The sequence below is a fragment of the Dermochelys coriacea genome, chromosome 1 (assembly GCF_009764565.3).
Source record: "Dermochelys coriacea isolate rDerCor1 chromosome 1, rDerCor1.pri.v4, whole genome shotgun sequence".
NCBI lineage: Eukaryota > Metazoa > Chordata > Testudines > Dermochelyidae > Dermochelys > Dermochelys coriacea.
The window spans coordinates 346,951,076-346,970,044 of NC_050068.2; the positions used below are offsets into that span (position 1 = coordinate 346,951,076).

The window sequence follows — 18,969 nt, forward strand, 5'->3', positions numbered from 1 at the left end:
GAGTGGGAGCCCCCCACCCCAAGGTAAGTGCCCCCCATACCTCTCCACCCCCTGCCCCTAGCCCTGAGTCTCCTCCCACACACCCAAACAGCTGGTGCTGGCCCAGGAGATGCCCGAGCTGGGCAGCCCCTGAGCCAGCACCAGCCGCTGCAGAAGTCACGGAGGTCAGAGAAAGTCACGGAATCCGTGACTTCCATGACAGACTCTCAGCCTTATTCATATTACTTAAATATGGTGCCTATCATATCAAAAGGATCCCAAGGTACTTCTCAAACCATACCTGCCAGCAGAACATGCCTGGGGTGGAAGGTGGCTGTCCCCCAACACACAGCAATTTGTACAATGGTAGGGAGACAAATTTGGAGACAAAAACAATGGGCCAAATCCCTAATCTTAAAAGTTACTTGGGATCCACCCATGTCAAGATGTAGTGACCAGGCTTGCTGAGTATCCACACTCCAGCTGAAGTCAGTGGGAACTTGCAGGTGCTTGACACTTCTGAAAATTAGGCCCTACAGGTTCAGTCTTGTCCATTAAAATGTATGATAGTCAGTTTATCATACAGTTTATCAATTTTGGAAAGATTAATGGCTGAGTCATCCCTGCCAGGATTCAGGCCTCTGGCCCTAGAAAATCTAGGGATTTCAAACCTGATAATTAGACAATTATGCTACCGTTTTATACCGTTCCTGCTTTTCCTTTTATCTGTCCATTTTACATCACTCAGTAGTCCACTGTGTTCAGTAATTCAAGTCAGTGATGGGAGTTGGTAGGTTTCTGCTGTAAGGTTGGATCCACAATACAGATTGACTCCAGGAAATTCAAAGTTAAGGTTGTGCTGAACCCTTTACTTTTACTTCCTTTTTTTAACAACTTCAAAACCCAAGTATTAAAAGTCCATGTGAATTCTTAATGCTGCCAATGAGCACTAATTTTTATGGCAGTTTTTATGGAGTGGTCAGTTGCCTGCTAACAACTGGAATTAGCACTCTCATTTGATACAGCTCATTGAAAGGTCTTTGTATGATGATTAATTTGGGCCAGTATAAACCCAATCCGATTTAAACTAGTATCCTGGAACTGAAATGCTCTTTAACCCATTGCCAGTCAATATCACTGTGACCTTGCAATGCCAGATGGACACTGTTGCTGAGATATTTACCCAAAAGGTGGCATTGTAACATATCACTGGAAAACTAATAACTCATTGATCTTAATTTTCTTGCATGATGTATGTATGGATAACCCAAAAAGAACTTTACAGATGTGCTTGAAATATATGACTAAAATATGTTTAAACCAGGCAAGGAGTTGATAAATGGGTTTTCTCCAGACAAAGGAAAGAGGTCAACACCTCAGATGAGGCAGGACCAAATTCAGTGGGCTATTCATTTGTATTGGAGGTTGCAGGAAGAGATAATTTGCAAGGTAAAAATCACCAGGAGGGGAGGGACCAGCATGGCGTCTACAACCAGCAGGAGAGAGGAACTTTATCTAGGAATACATTTTAGAAGGCTACATTTCAAAGGCTTATTGGACTGTAAAGAGGGGGGGCGAACCCTGAAATTATCCTTCACTAGAAGAGCTAAAGGCCTAGTCAACCATGTTGGAGGAAAGACTGGTGAAAAAAGCATCTTTGAACAAAGGGCTCTAGTTTGTTAAGCTAGACTGAAGTCTTATTGAAGTATTTTTACTTTAGTTTGTTTGTAACTATTTCAATCCTTATACTTGATATTGCTTAAAGCAGTGTAATTTTGTTCATAAACTTGTTTTACTTTTACCATGGACCAAATGCGTGCTTTGATTGAAATAGAGGGTATGTTAACCCCAGTTAAGATCATAAGCTCTTGTGTACTGTCTCTTTAAAGGAGCGGCAAAGTTGGTAAGGTTTTATAGGTGCTACAGTCAGAGGGGTTGAGCATTGTAGATGGATGTCTCTGTGGAACTCAAGAATTGGGGGGGCACTGATTGTTTAATGCTAGACAAGTTTTGGACTAGCAGAGTCCTTAAGAGTTTGCTGACAAGCCATATAGGTTGGTGTGTCAAGGAGCTGACACATAGCTTAGCAACAGCAAACCTCCCATTTGCTGGGGCTGAGAAGAGTAACACAATGGTTCCCCAGCAGATTGTCACACCCATCCCTTCCAGGATCTGTGGTTCTCTTGCCTGTTCCCCACATCCTCTTCCATTGGTTACATGAAAAATGTAGTGTCATCAGGCTCTTTCTTTTCCAGAGTACAGTAATTGTGGAGAAGACAGTCCAGGACCTCATGAACCTGATGCATGACCTGAGTGCTTATTCAGATCAGTTCCTCAACATGGTGTGTGTGAAGCTCCAGGACTACAAGGAAACTTGCACTACTGCCTACAGGTACAGCCTAGCCCAGGGAACCAGACCCTCCTATACAATAAGGAGAATGAGCCTGTCTTCACAAAATTGTTGGGGAGGATTAAGATGAAAGATGTGTAGGTCTGAAGTGTTGTTTTTTTTCGGAATGTGCAGAATGGAGTTATTTCCTCATGGAAAGCTTGTCTGGTTGGTTAGTGGGCGGGAGAGAAATCTGAGATAATAACCATCCAAGAGGCTGGGGAGATCCAGTGACTTCTCACACCCATATGTATACTTTCCAAAAACACTGATGCAGGAGGTTGGTAGAATCAAAAGAGACACGTCCTTGCTCTTAATCAGAGAGATGGATTAATCAGGGAAAGAAGGCTGGAAAATGTGTGATCTCCATAACCATCTGATCGCATCAGCTCTGTTATACTTTGCTACATGCAAGTTGAATCCTTTCATATTACGAGTTCTCAAGATATATAGGATGAGATTTTTAAAGCCAGCTGATTTCAGTGCCCAGTTCCTATTCATTTTAATGAATCTGGGCATTCAAGTCCCCTAAACAGCTTTGAAATTCGTGGCTATAATATATGCACATTATACACAGGATTTTATTTAATATTCAAAACATTTAACATTCCTATAGCACCATTTTCTCCAAAGGATCCTAAAGTGCTTTACATACAGGACTGAATTCATGCATCCTTAAAGATCAGCCTCTTCTGGGGCTGAAGTCTAACAGCTAACAGCACCACCACATGAGAACCTAGGCTAGGAAATAAGGGATGTGCTAGTGGTTAGGGTGCTAGCCTGGGACTGAGGAGACTCTGGTTTAATTCCCTGCTTTGCCACCAACTTCTTCTGTGACCTTGGGCAAGTGACTTAGTCTCCCCGTATCTCAGTTTCCTCATCTGTAAAACGGGGATAACAGCTTCACAGGGGTGCTGTGAGGATAAAAACACTAAAGACTGTGAGGTGCTCAGGTACTGTGGTAATGTGGGCCATATTAGTACCATAAAAAGTACCTTTTAAGAGCTAATTGAAGCTGGTGGTAGCAGGGAAAGTAGTAAAATCCCTTTGTGTGTTCCAACCAGTAGTGTTAAGAAATTATTTCTTATTGCCTGATTTCATTCAGAAAAGTTTCATCTGGTAATGGGCTACCTATGGGAATATTAACACCATATATGTACACATGTGGTGGGTGTGTCTATATATTATGTATTATTATTATTACAATTAATGTTCCTTTATTATGCCTGTTTCAATAAACCTTATGGAGCAAAATCAGGCCGTAGAAAGTAATTTCTTTACAGCTGTTGGTCAAATTTGATAAAGGATCTCTTTCTTTCTGTCTTTCTTTCTTTCTGTCTTTCTTTCTTGACACCTGCTGAGGAGTAATTAGGACAGCACTATTTTGGACTACCATATCCTGATTACAGCAGGAGGAAAAACAGGAAGTGTTCTAGTTTTGCTGCTAGCAAATGACTGACGGAAATAGAAATCTATATACAGTTCAGATGATTCAGAAGAGCATAACAGGGACAGGAGAAATTCTGTTATCCCTGTTTTCATCTGTGTGTGTGTGTGGCTTGAGATATTCCAAAGAGATAATCAAATCCATAAGGTAGCAATGCCCTCTGCTGGGAGCTCTCGTGTCACCAAAGCTCTGTGCAGTCTTGCCCTGTGAATCATGGTTTCCCCCAAGGTTTTTGGGAAGGGCAGAGGTGAACCAACAATTAGTCTTATTAGCTCCCCTCCCCCTCAAACTTTGGTAATATTTGGAAATATTAAGGCTTAATCTTCAACTGATGAAAATCAGCTCCTTTAAAGTCAGTGGAACTCCACCTAAGGTTCTGGCCCTACAAATTTACAACGTAAATTGTTTAAGTGGTAGTACACTAAGGTTTAGTCAAAGGGCTTTCTAGGAAGGAAGTTTTTGTGTGTGCATGATAGAGATGATGGGCAGCAAATGACAGTATAAGGGAGCTACCATCTTCTTTGGAGTTCAGGGAAACCACAAATACGAACATGCAAGTCTTACTAACTAGTATATAAAGTGAGATGCCATATTGACAGGCTCTTTATAAACTAGAACGGTAAATAATAGAAGACTTGTGCAGTGGCCAGTTGGTTCATTAGCTTGGCTTTATATATGTGTGTTTGTAATAGGAAAAATAATTCAAATAGCCCATATGGTCCTCTCTATTCACGTGGTGAATCTGCTCTGCTTCAGATGACCAATATCCTGAATCCTTTCCGCTTCAGCCATGTAATAGCTATTGTTTAATAGTGATGTTTTGGTGGTTTCAGAAATAGGCTCCAACAGCTGGAGCTTCGGAAGAAACTTTCCCTGGATGTATAGAATCCTAACTGTACACTGCAGCATTTCTTAACCCTTCATCTGAGGAAGCAGGTATAGACCAAAATTGAACTGTATGAAGCACTGGACTTATTCATGGCCATTCCTGACCAGAGACTTCTGATTTGGAGGAATGGACCCAGGTTTTTAGCGGCCGTATGACAAAGGTTGCATGAATCCTGAAAGTGAAACTCATTCGTTGGTAGAGGGGACTGATATAGACCATGTGAAATGTTCACATTGTGCCAAAAACTTGAAATCTGAGGCTTTTCCAGTTCCATTTCAGTTTTATTTTAATTTTCCAGTGAGGACAAGAACCTAACAAGATTCAAAAACAGCTTAGATATGTATGTAGCTATCAAGAAAACCCCATGTTGTCATAATTAAAGAGAACAAATTTTGGCAGGGTTATTAAGCCTTGTGCTTCAGAGTTTAAGTCAGTCTCTGGCAATTAGAGATCAGAATGAGCCCTAATATGGCAAACAGATTATTACATATCTGCCTATTGTGAGGCACTGACATCTCCCTCTAAAGCATCTGATACTGGCCACTGTCAGAGAAGGGGCATTAAACTAGCTGGACCTTGGTTCTCATCCAATCTGGAAAATCCTATGTTCCTTGAACGTTTCTTAAATTTAAAATGTTCCTGTTCACAAAGGTCAGTTTTCATTCTGAAAAACAGCATTTTGAAAATTCATATGTTTGGATTCAAAAACTGCCATTCACGAGTGTTTCATGGAAAGCAAAATTGGGGACCACAAAATGACCCAGAGTGAAATTTGCGAATTTTTTTTTTAATGTTGGGGTGAAATGTTGCTAAAAGCACATTTGCCAGCTTCCCCTACCCCGGTATTGGTGACATAGCCAGATCAATAATATGGTCTCTTGCTGATTCGAATCAGTCTTTGCCAAAGAATTGTCATTGGGCTGGGGAATAGCAGCAAAGAACAATACAGTATTTTAGGAACTGGAAAAGACCTAACAATATCAACATGGCTGCCCATTTTTGTTGATTCCAATCAATCCTTCCTCTTTTAGTTTCTCACCATGTTCCTCTTGCACCACAAACAAACCTTGCTCTGTTTTGAACCAGATAGCTTTTCTTGGTGATTTATCCTGTTAGAGCTGCCAGATTTCCTTTTTTAACTCTTTCAGGCAACTCACCCTCAGTCCCTCAGAGAGTCCATTAATTTCCTACAACCATTTTTTCCAAAGACTGATTTCTGCTGTGCCACCTAAAACACCTTGTAGCTGAGCCCATTTCTCAGATGGGGAACCAAGGCACAAAGAGACTTAGGGTATGTCTACCCTGCAATCAGGAGATGTAATTGCAACACATGTGGACACATAGCCAAAATAGCTGTGTTCAAGCTAGCTCAAGTAACAACAGCAGTAAAGCCACGGGGGCCGCTCAGCTGTGTACCCAAGGTTCTAGGTGGGCAGGTCTAGCCCATGCAGTCAGCTATACCGCCGCAGATTCACTGCTATTGTTACTCAAACTAGCTTTGATCTAGCTAGGACCAGGAGAACAGCTTGTGTATTTCTGCACATGCTGCAGTCACACCTCCCAGTTGCAATGTGGACGTACCGTATGTGACCCGTTCATGGTCATGCTGGAAGTCTGCAGCTGAGCAGGGAATTTATCCCAGGTCTCCAGAGTCTCAGATTGGTGTCCTAACCAGTGACCATCTTCACTCCATCGTAAACAGTGGCTGTTATTTGCTTCTTTGTCCCATTGTTCTTTATGTATGTTTTTAGCTGGTATGTTGTCTATTTAGATATGTAAGCTTTTCAGGGAAGGGGCCTGTCTTTGGCTCATATTGAGCACACATTAATAATAGATTCTGAACTCTCACCAGTGTGAACAAATCACAGCGTGGAAACAGTTATGAATCACCAATTCCTAGAGTTCAGAGTAGCTTCTACCTTGGTCCTGCAAAAGAAAACATCGTTCCTGGCTGCGTTTGTCATGAAATAACTGAATCCAATTAGCCCCTCTGGCCCCCCAGTTGTTTTCCTAATGAGACGGCTTGGCACCCCAGCTGTGTCCAGGGACCGTTAGTAATCACTCTGCACAACTGCTTCAAAGGGGAAACGGTGCAAGTCTGTGGCTACTACCACTGGCAGATGTTTTATGACTAAAACTCGCTGAGCTATGGAGGGGTGGGCCCTTCTCAGCGGTGCACCATCACCTGTTCAAGTGTTACACCTATTTTCCTGACTCCTCCTGGGAGCTAGGTATAAACGGCCACACAGATGGCACTGTCTGTGGCCCATTGAGCTGTGAATTAATTAGCAGATTATGGCACTGGTGGTAATGATTAACCTCATTACTGTAGCAGAGTCATTGCACAGGGTTTTTCATGGTGGGGAAGGGTATTTGTAAATAACTATTCTGGACTCTAGTAAAGCTTTTCATAGTGTCTTATGATGTGTTATTAAAGATCTAAGTTAGACCAACATGTATACGAAGTTACCATGTAGACTGAAATCCAGATGAAAGACCGAAGAAAGGGTACTGGTAAAGGGCCATGCAGTTGATGGTAGAGGCTGGATGTCTGGTGGGTTACCACAGGGATCAGTGTTAGTTCCGATCCTATTTAACGTCTCCACTAATGAGCAGGTAAATGCAGTAAAAACAGAATGTCAACAAAATCAGAAGGTGCACACACGAGAGTGCGAAAGCGCCAGTTGTATGTGGCCCCATGAACAGGATATAATGCAAAAGTGAAGGATACATACTAATGCTTTTGAAGCCAGATAATCAAGAACAATAGGAGAAAGACTCTTGAAAGGCCATGATGCTGGAAAAGAATAGACAGACAATACGTTGGATCTGAGCTTGCAGTTCAGTATAGCAGTGACAAAACAAAAAAAAGCCAATGTGATTTTGAGCAGCCGATGTCTCACCTTGTAAAGCAGACAGGTAACTGTGTCTTTCTCCGTACAATGCTGGTGAGAATGCTCCCAAAGATTGCATTCAATCCGAGGCATCTGAAAGGATATGATAATGGTCTATAAATAATTGAAGAGTGTGAACAGTAAGGGCAGTGAGGAATTGAGGCTGTTACAATGGATGTAACTGGGAGTAATGGGATAAAATTAAGCTGAGAAAAACTTAGCCACTGTATCAGGGTTTTTCCCCCCAGAATTAGATTTGTTCGACTGTGAAATAGATTTTCAAGGAAGTAGTAGTAGTTCCATTGCTTCAGTCATTTAAATTTTGATTGGACAAAGCACTGGCTAACATAGTATAGGGAACAGTCATCCTGCATTAGCATGGAAATGGATGGAAATGACCTCATTTGCCTTTTCTATCTCAAATGTCTAATAATAATAAGAAGAAGAAGAAAGTAATAATAAATTAATAGGAAACATTGGTTTAATTTCAAACATTGTGGTCAAATTCAGTGAATAGTTTCAGTCAAATAAAAAATAAGGATTTTTTTAAAAGTCAGAATGGTTTGTTTCAACATTTTCAAAAGACCCCTTTCAGCTTTTCATTTTGACTCTGTATACAATGGTGTAGCATTTTTGTTCAAGACTGCTTTTACCTGCATTTTTGTTTTGTTGTCGGGTTGTTTGTGGAGTGTTTTTTTCAATAAGGTTTTAGTTAGATTCCATTTTTACCAGTGAAAAAATGCAACGTTCCAAATAGCAGTAGGAGGTAAAATTGATATTCAGACATTGAGGTCTTATGCTGCTGAAAAAACAAAAGTGCTTCATTTTTGTCTGTGGCAGATTAAGCATGAAATATTAGGGTAAAAAAGTGAAGCTCATCTGCAAGTATATGTGACAAGCCGAAAGTGATTCACTTTCGCAAATGGTGTGTATTTAAGAATTTCAGGTTGCCTTCTTGGTGTTGCTTGAAAGGTACAATCAGTCGATGGGTGTTAGTGGCAAGAGAAGATAATCTGTCCCATTTAGAGGTAAATCTGTATTGTCTCATGATACCTTACTGCTATTTTCACTATATTCCTTTTAGCAGCTCATAGACACTGGTGAATTTAATTTCTTTTACCCCCATTCCTTTACTATAACATACCTTCAATATATTTAAAATAAGGGTGGCTTTTCCACACACCATAAAGCATCTCAAAAATCACCAGTTAGTCACTAACTCCTGGTTAATCACTGAAGTATTTTAAGTTGGTGTTAGACAAGGTGGGTTTTGTGTCAAGGCCATACCAGCCATTGGCAGGTCTGAGGCAAATATCCTTAGGGTTCCCATTGCACTAACTGGAAATAAGGAACATAACAGGTATACTACTTTAGCACCTTCTGTCATAAGGGTCTCAAAACATTTTACAAACATTAATTAGATTCTTACTACCCCTCGGGTAGGTGGTGGTATTCCCATTTAGGCACAGTGCAGGTGTGGAATCTTGTGTTATCACAAAGGAAAAAGTGATGAGTTGTGCAGGGTGCTGAGGGGAACTTGATTCAGCTTTATCTGTAGCTCAGCATCTCAGCAGGAGGAGGATCATGCTTAAACCCAAGTCTCTTAATATGTTTCCTTTCCCCTCATACCTTGCCCATTTTCTATCTACCCCATGCTCTTCAGAGTAAGAGTGAGTATGCAGGGGGCTTGATTGCTACACACACTACCTTGCTGTTAATCTTACTGGGACCTGCACGTAGCCATCCACAACCCTGCCGTTCACCGTGCACAGACTTCATAGATGGACAAACAGAAGCACAGAAAGGTTGGGGGACATGCTTAAGGTCACACAGAAAGTCAGTGATGGAGCTGGAACACAGCCCGTGAGCCTATGAACTCTGACTCGCACTCCCTTCTTTTAACCACTAGAGCAGTGTTTCTCATCTCCTTTCAAACTACTGACCACTTCACAAGAAGTGAGACCCACCAATGCATGGTTCTTAATTTCCTCCACTGGGGCACTGGTGGTCAGTGGAGAAAAGTTGGGAAGGTTACATGTGCTAGGTCATATGCTGCTATTCGTCCCTGAGTAATTTCAGCTGGGAAAAGAGGTGCTAATCAGCACCTTTATATGAAATGTCACTTCTGTCACCTGGAATTTCCAGCATGGTTTTTAAGAGCATAGATATTCGTTATACTGCCAAAAATGTTAAACAGGAAAGCCTTTGTAATTAGAATGCAGTGTAATCTTTGATTCAGGTTTACACAAACTGTTTAGCTGATATATCTCATATTAGATGACTCAAACAACTGGGAGTAGGATACAGAACCGTTAGTCTCCTAGCCGCTGCTTCATATATACTCCCAAAGTTGCTACCATTGGACAGCTGCCTGACAATTGGTATGAGCTTGCTGGACAGATACCCATATGGCATGAGGTCATGGCAGAGTTGGCACTAGTTAGCGATCGCAGCAGAAATTCCAAGAAGCAAATGAGCCATGGGGACTGCACTACCCTCTGCCCATATTAGACAAGATTGGAGATGAGCAAAAAAAATTGGTTGAATAGTAAATTTGCTGAAAATGCAGTCGGGGTCAAATTCAGTGAATAGTTTCAGTCAAATAAAAAATAAGGATTTTTTTAAAAGTCAGAATGGTTTGTTTCAACATTTTCAAAAGACCCCTTTCAGCTTTTCATTTTGAAACTGTGTTTTGAACTGTAACTGTTTATTTTAAGGAAACCATAAAAGAGTGGAAAACCCATATCAAAACAAAAAAGTGAAAAAAATTCATTTTGGGTTGACTGAAACATTTTGTTTTTGTATTTGTAGGGGGTTTTTTGGTAAGAAAAAAAAATGTGTTTGGGCTCAAAACTAACTGCATTTTCTAACTGAATGGGATTTTCCATTTCAGCCACCGAAACAAAAAATCAGCTATTCTCTCAGCTCTGGATGAGCTCTTTATGTGGTGTAAATCAGTATAGCGCCATTGACTTCAAGGAATCCAAGGATCTGACCTCTATTGTCCCTTCAAAGAACGTAATAGAGGGGTCAGTGTGGAGAATCCTTGCACTGCGGCTGCCCGTACTGCTTCCATCCTGTGGACAAATAGAGAGTTACACTCTTGTTGACCTCGTGGAACTATTCATTAGTATTGTACATTTTTATAATATAAAGGAGAAAGTGTCAAATATCTGTGAAGCCATTACCCACACGACAAGTAAGATTTACCCTTTTCCTAACTTGACCATTGTTGGTTTCACTTAGGAGCATTGCTCAGTCAGATGAAAAGCTGGTTATCAGTGCATCCTGGGCAAAAGATGACGACATCACCAGGCTCTTGAAGTCTCTGCCCAACTGGATCAACATGGCTCAGCCCAAGCAACTCAGACCAAAGAGAGAAGAAGAGGAAGACTTTATAAGGTAACATATTTTTTTAGTTGACATTCTAATACACTTTGAAGCTACAGTAACAACAATGGATTATAGTTATACAAATTACCTCTTTTTTTTTAAAGTTTGGCTAGTGTTTATGACCCCAGAACATAAACCACTTACCCATGTGCTTAAGTCCATCCTTATTCAGCAAAGCATTTAAGCATGGATTTAAGTGCCATTTAATTCCATGAGATTTAGGCATGAGTTTAAAGTTAAGCACATGCCGAAGTGGTTTGCCAAACTGGGGTGTAACAGTACAAAGAATCCCTATGCAACTGCCTAATACTTGGTAATGATTCCTATTCTGTGGATTGCAGTCTTGAAGCAGGTCACCAGCAGGAATCTCATACTTCTTGATATGTTGCTGAGCTCCATCGACACGTGCTCTGCTTGCTGTGGGAGTGCAGAGAAACCTGCCCTTAGTTATCCTTTTCCTAACAGCCAGGATGGAGAGAGGAGGAAGTGGAAATCTATATAGCTATTTTAGCTAGATTGAAGCTATGCCTACTGAAGCTGCAACCACACCTTCGATTGCAGGTAGACACATCCCTCCATATTCCATTCCATTCTGTAATGGACTGGCCCTCATTGCAGCCCCATCATCACTTGTTCTCAGCTTTCCCTTTCAGTGACCCCCAATGTCCTGTGACCATCGCCCCTTTTTTTTCCCATGAACCCAGTGCTCCCTTTGTGCCAGTTCCTGTCATGGTTCAAAGGGCTCCCAGCAGAGCTAGAATTTCACTCCTTTTCTTTTCCTCCCGCCTGGCTCTCGGGAGTGGACGAGCAGCACAGGCTTGCATGCCTGCCCAGAACCCTGCGTATTCACTCACGTTGCTAGCCCGCTCCTGGTTCCATGCCACAGTGTCTTCTCCACTATTTTTAGCCACACTACCTGGGTTGCAATCACACCTCCAATTTCAATGTAAACATATCCTAAGACTCCTCCTAGCTACTAGCAAACCTCAATGGGAATCTTTGGAAGATCACCTAAACCGAAACAGCAGGGTTGTTTTTATCTTCCATATTAACGCAAACCAAAACATGTAACATTCCAAACTATTTAAAAGACAAATGGGCAGATTGCTTCACCGTGAACAACAGTCAGGGTCTATGAATCATTGGCTTATGCTCAGGGCTGGGGCAACCACTAGGCAAACTAGGCGGTTGCCTAGGGCGCCAAGTGGTTGGGGGCGCCCAAAAGTGGTGCCCTGGCTCATCAGGGAGAAGCCACTTTCCGGAGGCACCAGAGAGCCAGAGCGTCGGCTTGCGGGGTTGGCGAGCCCCAGCCTTGGAGGAGCCGGCACGGCACAGGGGGGCAGCAGCCCCGCAAAGGCAGCGGCGCCGCTAGCAGGAAGCAGCCGTGCCCTCCCGCCCCTCCTGGCCTGGCTGCGGCCCGGCACTCCCCTCCCCCGGGGGCTCCTGCTGGCTGCAGCGGATGCATGTGGGCAGCGGCCCCCGTGCGCCCCGCAGCTCGCCCCTCGCCGCACTTGGGCTTTGCAGCTCCCGGGCATATGAGCCGCCACTGCCCCTCCTGCTGCCTCAGCACTCTGCGCGGGAGGGGCTGTGCGCACGGTAGCCCGGCAGCGTGTTTGCCTCCACGTGGAGCCAGCGTCTGACCGGCATGGGCATGGTCAGGGGAGTCCTGGCTGGGGGGCAGTCAGGGAGCAAGGGGAGGGTTGGATGGGTCGGGAGTTCTGGGGGGGCTGTCAGGGGTGTGGAAAGGGGTTGGAGCAGTCAGGGGACGGGGGGGTTGTCAGGGGGCGGGGGTGTGGAGAGGGGTCGGGGCAGGCAGGGGACAGGGGTTGGATGGTCGGGAGTTCTGGGGGGGCTGTCAGGAGCGGGGGTGTGGAGAGGGGTTGGAGCAGTCAGGGGACGGGGGTTGGATGGGTCGGGAGTTCTGGGGGGGCTGTCGGGGCGGGGGTGTGGAGAGGGGTCAGGACAGGCAGGGAGCAGGGGGGGTTGGATGGGTTGGGAGTTCTGGGGGGACTGTCAGGGGGCGGGATGTGGAGAGGGGTCAGGGCAGGCAGGGGACAGGGAGCAGGGGGGTTGGATGGGTCGGGAGTTCTGGGGGTCCTGTCAGGGGGCGGGGGTGTGAAGAAGGGTTGGAGCAGTCAGGGGACGGGGGGGGGTTGGATGGGTCCGGGAGTTCTGGGGGGCTGTCAGGGGGCGGGGGTGTGGAGAGGGTCAGGACAGGCAGGGAACAGGGAGCGGGGGGGTTGGATGGGTCGGGAGTTCTGGGGGGGCTGTCAGGGAGTGGGATGTGGAGAGGGATCAGGGCAGGCAGGGGACAGGGAGCAGGGGGGGTTGGATAGGTCGGGAGTTCTGGGGGTCCTGTCAGGGGGTGGGGAGTGGTTGGATGGGGCATGGGAGTCCTATGGGTCTGTTTGGGGGTGTGGGTAAGGGTTGGGGCAGTCAGGGGACAGGTAGGGGGTAGGGTCCTAAGGGGGCAGTTAGGGTGGGGGGATCTCAGGAGGGGGCAGTCAGGGGACAAGGAACAGGGAGGCTTAGGTAGGGGGTGGAGTTCTGGGGGGGCAGATAGGGGCAGGAGTCCCAGGAGGGGGCAGTCAGGGGACAGGGAGCAGGGAGGGCGGTTGGGGGTGGGAAGTGGGAGGGAGTGGATGGGGCGGGGCTAGGGCAGGGCTCTCCCCATCCTCTTTTTTGATTGTTGAAATATGGTAACCCTACGCAAGGGAGGAGCCGGGGGGCGCATGGGGGCCGGCGCCCGCATGCATCCATTGCAGCCTGCACCCGGGTGGGGGGTGCTGGGCCACAACCTGGGCAGGAGGGACGGGGGGGTGCGGCTGCTCCCCGCTAGCGGCGCCGCCGCCTTTGCAGGGCTGCTGCCCCCCTGTGCCGCCCTGGCTCCTTCATGGCTGGGGCTCACCGCCCCCACAATCGGGACGCTCTGGCTCTCCGGTGCGTCCGGAAGGCGGCTTCTCCCTGCCGAGCTGCTACAGTTGCCCAAGCCCAGCAAAGCCAGTGAGTGGACTCGGGGCGGGGGCCATCGGGGTGGGGGGGGCTGTGCACCCTCCAGGGGAGTTCAGGGGGTGGGAAGGGAGGAACCTGGTCTGGGGAGCAGCCCCTGGGCACAGCTGGCCCTAGGTTCTATAAAGGCTCGTTGGGATTTGCCCCCCAATGAACCAATGCACGGGGGTGTACCGGGGGGCGCGCAAGGTGGAAGTTTCGCCTACGGCACAAAATATCCTTGCACCGACCCTGCTTATGCTGAAGAAGCTAGTCATCTTTACATGTCTGGTTAGCCGCAAGCCTGTGCTTTCCCATCACTATTCATCATTCCTTTGATTGGCATTTAGCTATAATATTGTAAGAGCAAGTGAGGCTGTTTAAAATTAATCTAATTCACCCAAATTATCTTTTTCTTATTCAGTGAATGCAAGAACGATAAAGATGATGCAGTTTAGAGAAAGGACTGATTAACAACGTAAATCGTGGGTAGTTGCAGAACTGTTTGCTCATGCTGCACTGGCGTCAGTGTATTTTAAAAATCCTATTTGATATTTGGGAGTCTGGGAGAGAAAAACATGTATTGCTTGTGAAGTAAACATGCAATTCTTGTGGTTTTAGCCTTCATGAATTATCCCTCCTTTCCTACAGCTAGGGTTAAAGCTGGTCTTAACAGCTTTCCTTTCCTTCCACTATTTGGTTAATCTTGGTGTGGATAAGGGGTGGGGCAGTCAGGGGACAGGTAGGGTCCTAAGGGGGCAGTTAAGGTGGGGGGGTCTCAGGAGGGGGCAGTCAGGGGACAAGGAGCAGGGAGGGGGGTTGGGGGTTCTAAGGGTGCAGTCAGGGGGTGGGAAGTGGGAGGGAATGGATGGGGCAGGGCTCTCCCTCCCCCCTCCACCCCCCCGGTGCTCTTTTTTGATTGTTGAAATATGGTAACCCTAGGCAAGGGAGGAGCCGGGGGGCACTGGATCATACTGATCAAAGTTAGTCTTACCATAAAATCTTGAAATCAGTAGCAAAATTCTCATCAGCTTCAGTGGTGCCCCCAAGATTTCAACCTTAATGTCAGTTCTTTTTTCTTATTTTTTAATTTATAATCCATAGATTGAAATTTCTTCATAAGCAATGTGACTTATACATTTTCCTTAGGAAGCTATTCGATGTCTAATTTCTCCTGGAAACTGGAAAATAGCATTTAATTCTTTCTCCGTTTTTTGTCCTATTTTCCCACTTAGCTAATTTCTTAACCATTACTGTGAGAGCTCAAATTAATGTGATTTTTTTTTCTGTCGTTGTTTGTACCTTGGTATCGTCGATATATGAAAGCAACTCTGGGAATAACATTCACTATCTAACTGTTCCTGCAGTGCTGGGGGAAACAAAACATTAATTTTATGAGTCCCACAGAAATTGAGGTGGAGGTTAATTTCTCTCTGACTCATGAGCCTGCTAGATCCAATTGTCCGTTATCTAATCATCCAAGGTATTTTAAAGATGCATATTACCTTGCTATTTAACCATCTTCATATATTGTTACGACAAGGTACACAGACCTTCTTCCTGAGCTAGCAGGGAAAGAGTTAAGTCTGGGAAAGACTGCAGCTGGGGTGCACTAAGGGGGGGGGGCAGAGTCAGCTGGGAGGAAGGGGGATGTCTGTCTCTCTCTCTCTCTGCCTAGGAGGGCAACGTGGTGTGTGGTAAGAAGAGCCCTCTCCTATGAAACTCTCCATGGGATGTTGGGACTATGTTAGCACAGTGAGGGAGCAAGCACCAGGGAGAGGGTTGGGTGGACTATTGGAGCCTGGGGAAAGACTTGTGTGGAGGTGAATGTTTTGCTAATAAATCAGATCCCAGAGGTAAAGGTCTGATTTGAAACACCCTCCACCCCATCTCTGCTGTGTAGCATTTTGACTGAAAGGAAAGAAACTGAGGCATGGCAGTGCCAGGCACCCAGTCTGGGGAGGGAGCAATGCCCTGCCACAGTTGTACTTAAACTATTTGACAATATCCCTTTAAGTATATTAATTCAATTATGTCCTGTAGTTTTAACATTAGTCTACGGAGGATTGTGGAGGGGGGAGGGGGGAAGTACTGTTAGTTTTTTTTTTTTTCTTTTCCTTAGGTTTCCAGTGACTCATTAGCTTAATTAGAGTGAAGAATCAAAATAGTGTCCTTACAAAAACCTCATGCATATCTCTGTTAACACTGATTGATTCTGTTGTCTTTAACCTGCTACTATCTCTGTTGTGATTAGATGTCAAAAGTCAGGGTAGGGAGTGGGTGAATCTCGCCGTTAATATTCTTGTGTGGTTGGATAGACAAAAGAGACCTGATTGAGCATATTATAGTAGCTTGGAACTTGGCAAGGACAGGAAGGAAAGAAAAGTCATGCCTCTCCTGATATAATTAGTTTTTGAAGCTGGGAAGGCTATTTGGCACTTGGCTGGATGTGAAATAAAATGCCCTTCTTAATGTATAAAGATTAGCATTCGGTTCATTACTGAATCAGGCAAGTTAGAGATAAAAAACAAAAAGGCATTATTTCCAGGCTTAACTTTGAGTAGAAAGAATAGAAAAGAATGTTAGATCTGACCACTTGCAAATCACAGCAAACCCCCCAATCTTCTGTGTTGCAGCTGCTCTGTAGCACAAGGGGTGGCAAGGGCACTACATTACAGAGGCAACGCGTATTAGGAGAGCTGTGAAAAAGAAAGCAGCGCCCGCATTGCTCATCCCAGCATCCTGGGAGTTCGCAGGGTGAAAATCATTTCGCTGCAAACCTCAAGCTGAGCTGTGTTTGAGGAGCTCTCCAGGATGGAAGTGGTGATAGAGCATAATGTATTTGGCTGCAGATCTCAAGTAACAAATCTGCTGGTACAATAAGGATAATTGGATGACTTGAACTCTTCCCAATATGGTCTTGTTTTGGTGTCGGAATTCCTAACTTTGGACCAGATTCTCAGACTGAAGTCAGTGGTGCTATGCCGATTTCCACCAGCTGAGAATCTGGCCCTTCTTACTGTGACAGTTAATTGTACTAGGATCTGATTTATAGCTTTGCACTAAATGAAAAGTGCCAAATTCTGCCATTCTTACTCTGGCCAAGTAGTGCCTTACTTCCCAAGTAGCCCTTTTCATTTCACTACAACTACTCGCTGAATAAGGTACTACTCAATGTGAGTAAGGGAGAGTCTGATCCTTTATGAGCCCATCTGATCGCTCTATGTATAGTTTCTATCTGAATATACTGCATGGTTACTTTGGGGAAATCTGTCCATGCGCTCAACTCCCACCATCTGTAAGAACAGAATGCTGGGGGGCGGAAGGTGTTACTGGTGTACTGGCGCATCACTCATAGAGGGCAGAGCTAATGATGGATTGTGGGGATGGCATGAACCATAACTCTGTATATTATGGTTTTCAGAGGTTTGAGGTCAGCTGAACACAATGTTCCCAAAGGGCACAAGGTACCACCAAGCTAACTCTGGGTTAACAAAGATTTGGGGCATTTGGTTTGTTCTTTAAAGTATTTCTCTGCATCCCCATGTACCGCAGCCCAACTCTCCCCCTCCACTGCATCTGACTCCTTGGCAATGATTATCCAGCCCACAGAATGCACTGGCTGCATGTCAGTTGCTTCACTCCCTCTGTATCCTCTCCTGTCTCTCTGCTTGTCCACCACAGCCCAGTTCTCCCTCCTTAACACCCTCCTTGTAGAGAGATGGGTGTTAGAATGGGACCTGCAGGTTGAGGAACTGGGGAAAGGATGCAGGAACAGTTTAGAGACTAGCATGGAGTAATTAGGGGCATTTTTCAGATGGGGTGACAGACCTGGGAGTGGGGGGAATTTGGGGACACAGAGCTGAAGCCCCCAGTAACCCTCACACCATATCTGACCCTCTCCTTTCTACACCACTCTTCATTGCACTACTTCAACACTCCACACACATTCCCCACTGTGCCATTGTGGTTTTACTGGTCCCAAAGATGTTACACCACCATTGCTCTGACACTGATCCAGCATTCCTTCCATCACACCCATTGCTCTGACCGCCCACATGCTCCTGCTGCTCTTAGCTCCCTACTCACACACCAGCTCCATCCTCCTCCTTGCCTCCATGCCCCTGGTAAGCTTGGACAGGCAATGGGAGGTGGTGGGACAGTAAGGAATGCAAGTACAAGCAGGAGGCATGAGGGGGCAGGAGAGTGGAGATCCAGAGTCCCCTAATCTGTATCTAGTGTATGGGGAAGGGCTTTAACACCCATCTGCAGCATAGCAAGCTCAGAGAGGTGTGAAGTCATCCATTCATCTCAATGAGATGATGTTCTCTGCTGAATGAGGCCACCTCACAGAGATGAATACGGCATGAAACAATAGGTCTGCAAGGTGTGAACTGCTCCACTCATCTCATTGGGTGTTCTCATCTTCCCACCCTGAGCTGCCAAGCTTATGGGCCAGTACCATGCACTACGCATGGCTGTTCTCAGCTCTCCATCCCAGTCTCAGTACTGTTGGGCATGGTTTGAATGGGGGACAAAAAAGTTATGAAAGTGAGCTGGTTTTTGTGGGGTAAAGCTGAAGCACCCGCTGCATCCCCCATTATATAGCTCTGACTTGTACCATTTCTCCTCTTACTCCCCGGCACTTCTTTGACTTCCATTTTTCCCCTAGAAAAAATAGCATCGGGGAAGTACGAGCCTGGAATCCCTTCCCTACTGCTGGAGGCAGCATAGGCAAGGTGGGGGTCTCTTCCCCCTAAGCCCCCTCAAACCTCTCCCTGCACTCTGCCAACTTTCACACCTCCTGCGCTGCTCTAATACCCCTCCCCCACATTCTCTAGCTCTGTACCCAGAAAGTTATAAGAATATGGAAATGTTATGACCAGCACATATTAGGGAGGCTGCGTTTCAGGAACCCCTTGACCGAATGACCCTGCGGCTTGCTTTCCTCTGATCACACACAGTTCCATTGTTCGGAGTGATTATATGA

General features: G+C 45.5%; 1 protein-coding gene across 1 annotated transcript in view; it reads left to right on the top strand.

Moving 5' to 3' along the window:
• The window catches only part of EXOC4 (exocyst complex component 4), a 596,962-nt gene that overhangs the window by 491,716 nt on the left and 86,277 nt on the right, over positions 1–18,969 (top strand). The window contains 2 exon segments of the mRNA XM_038412510.2: positions 2,235–2,371; positions 10,845–11,000. Of these exon segments, the coding sequence (XP_038268438.1) occupies positions 2,235–2,371; positions 10,845–11,000 (293 nt within the window).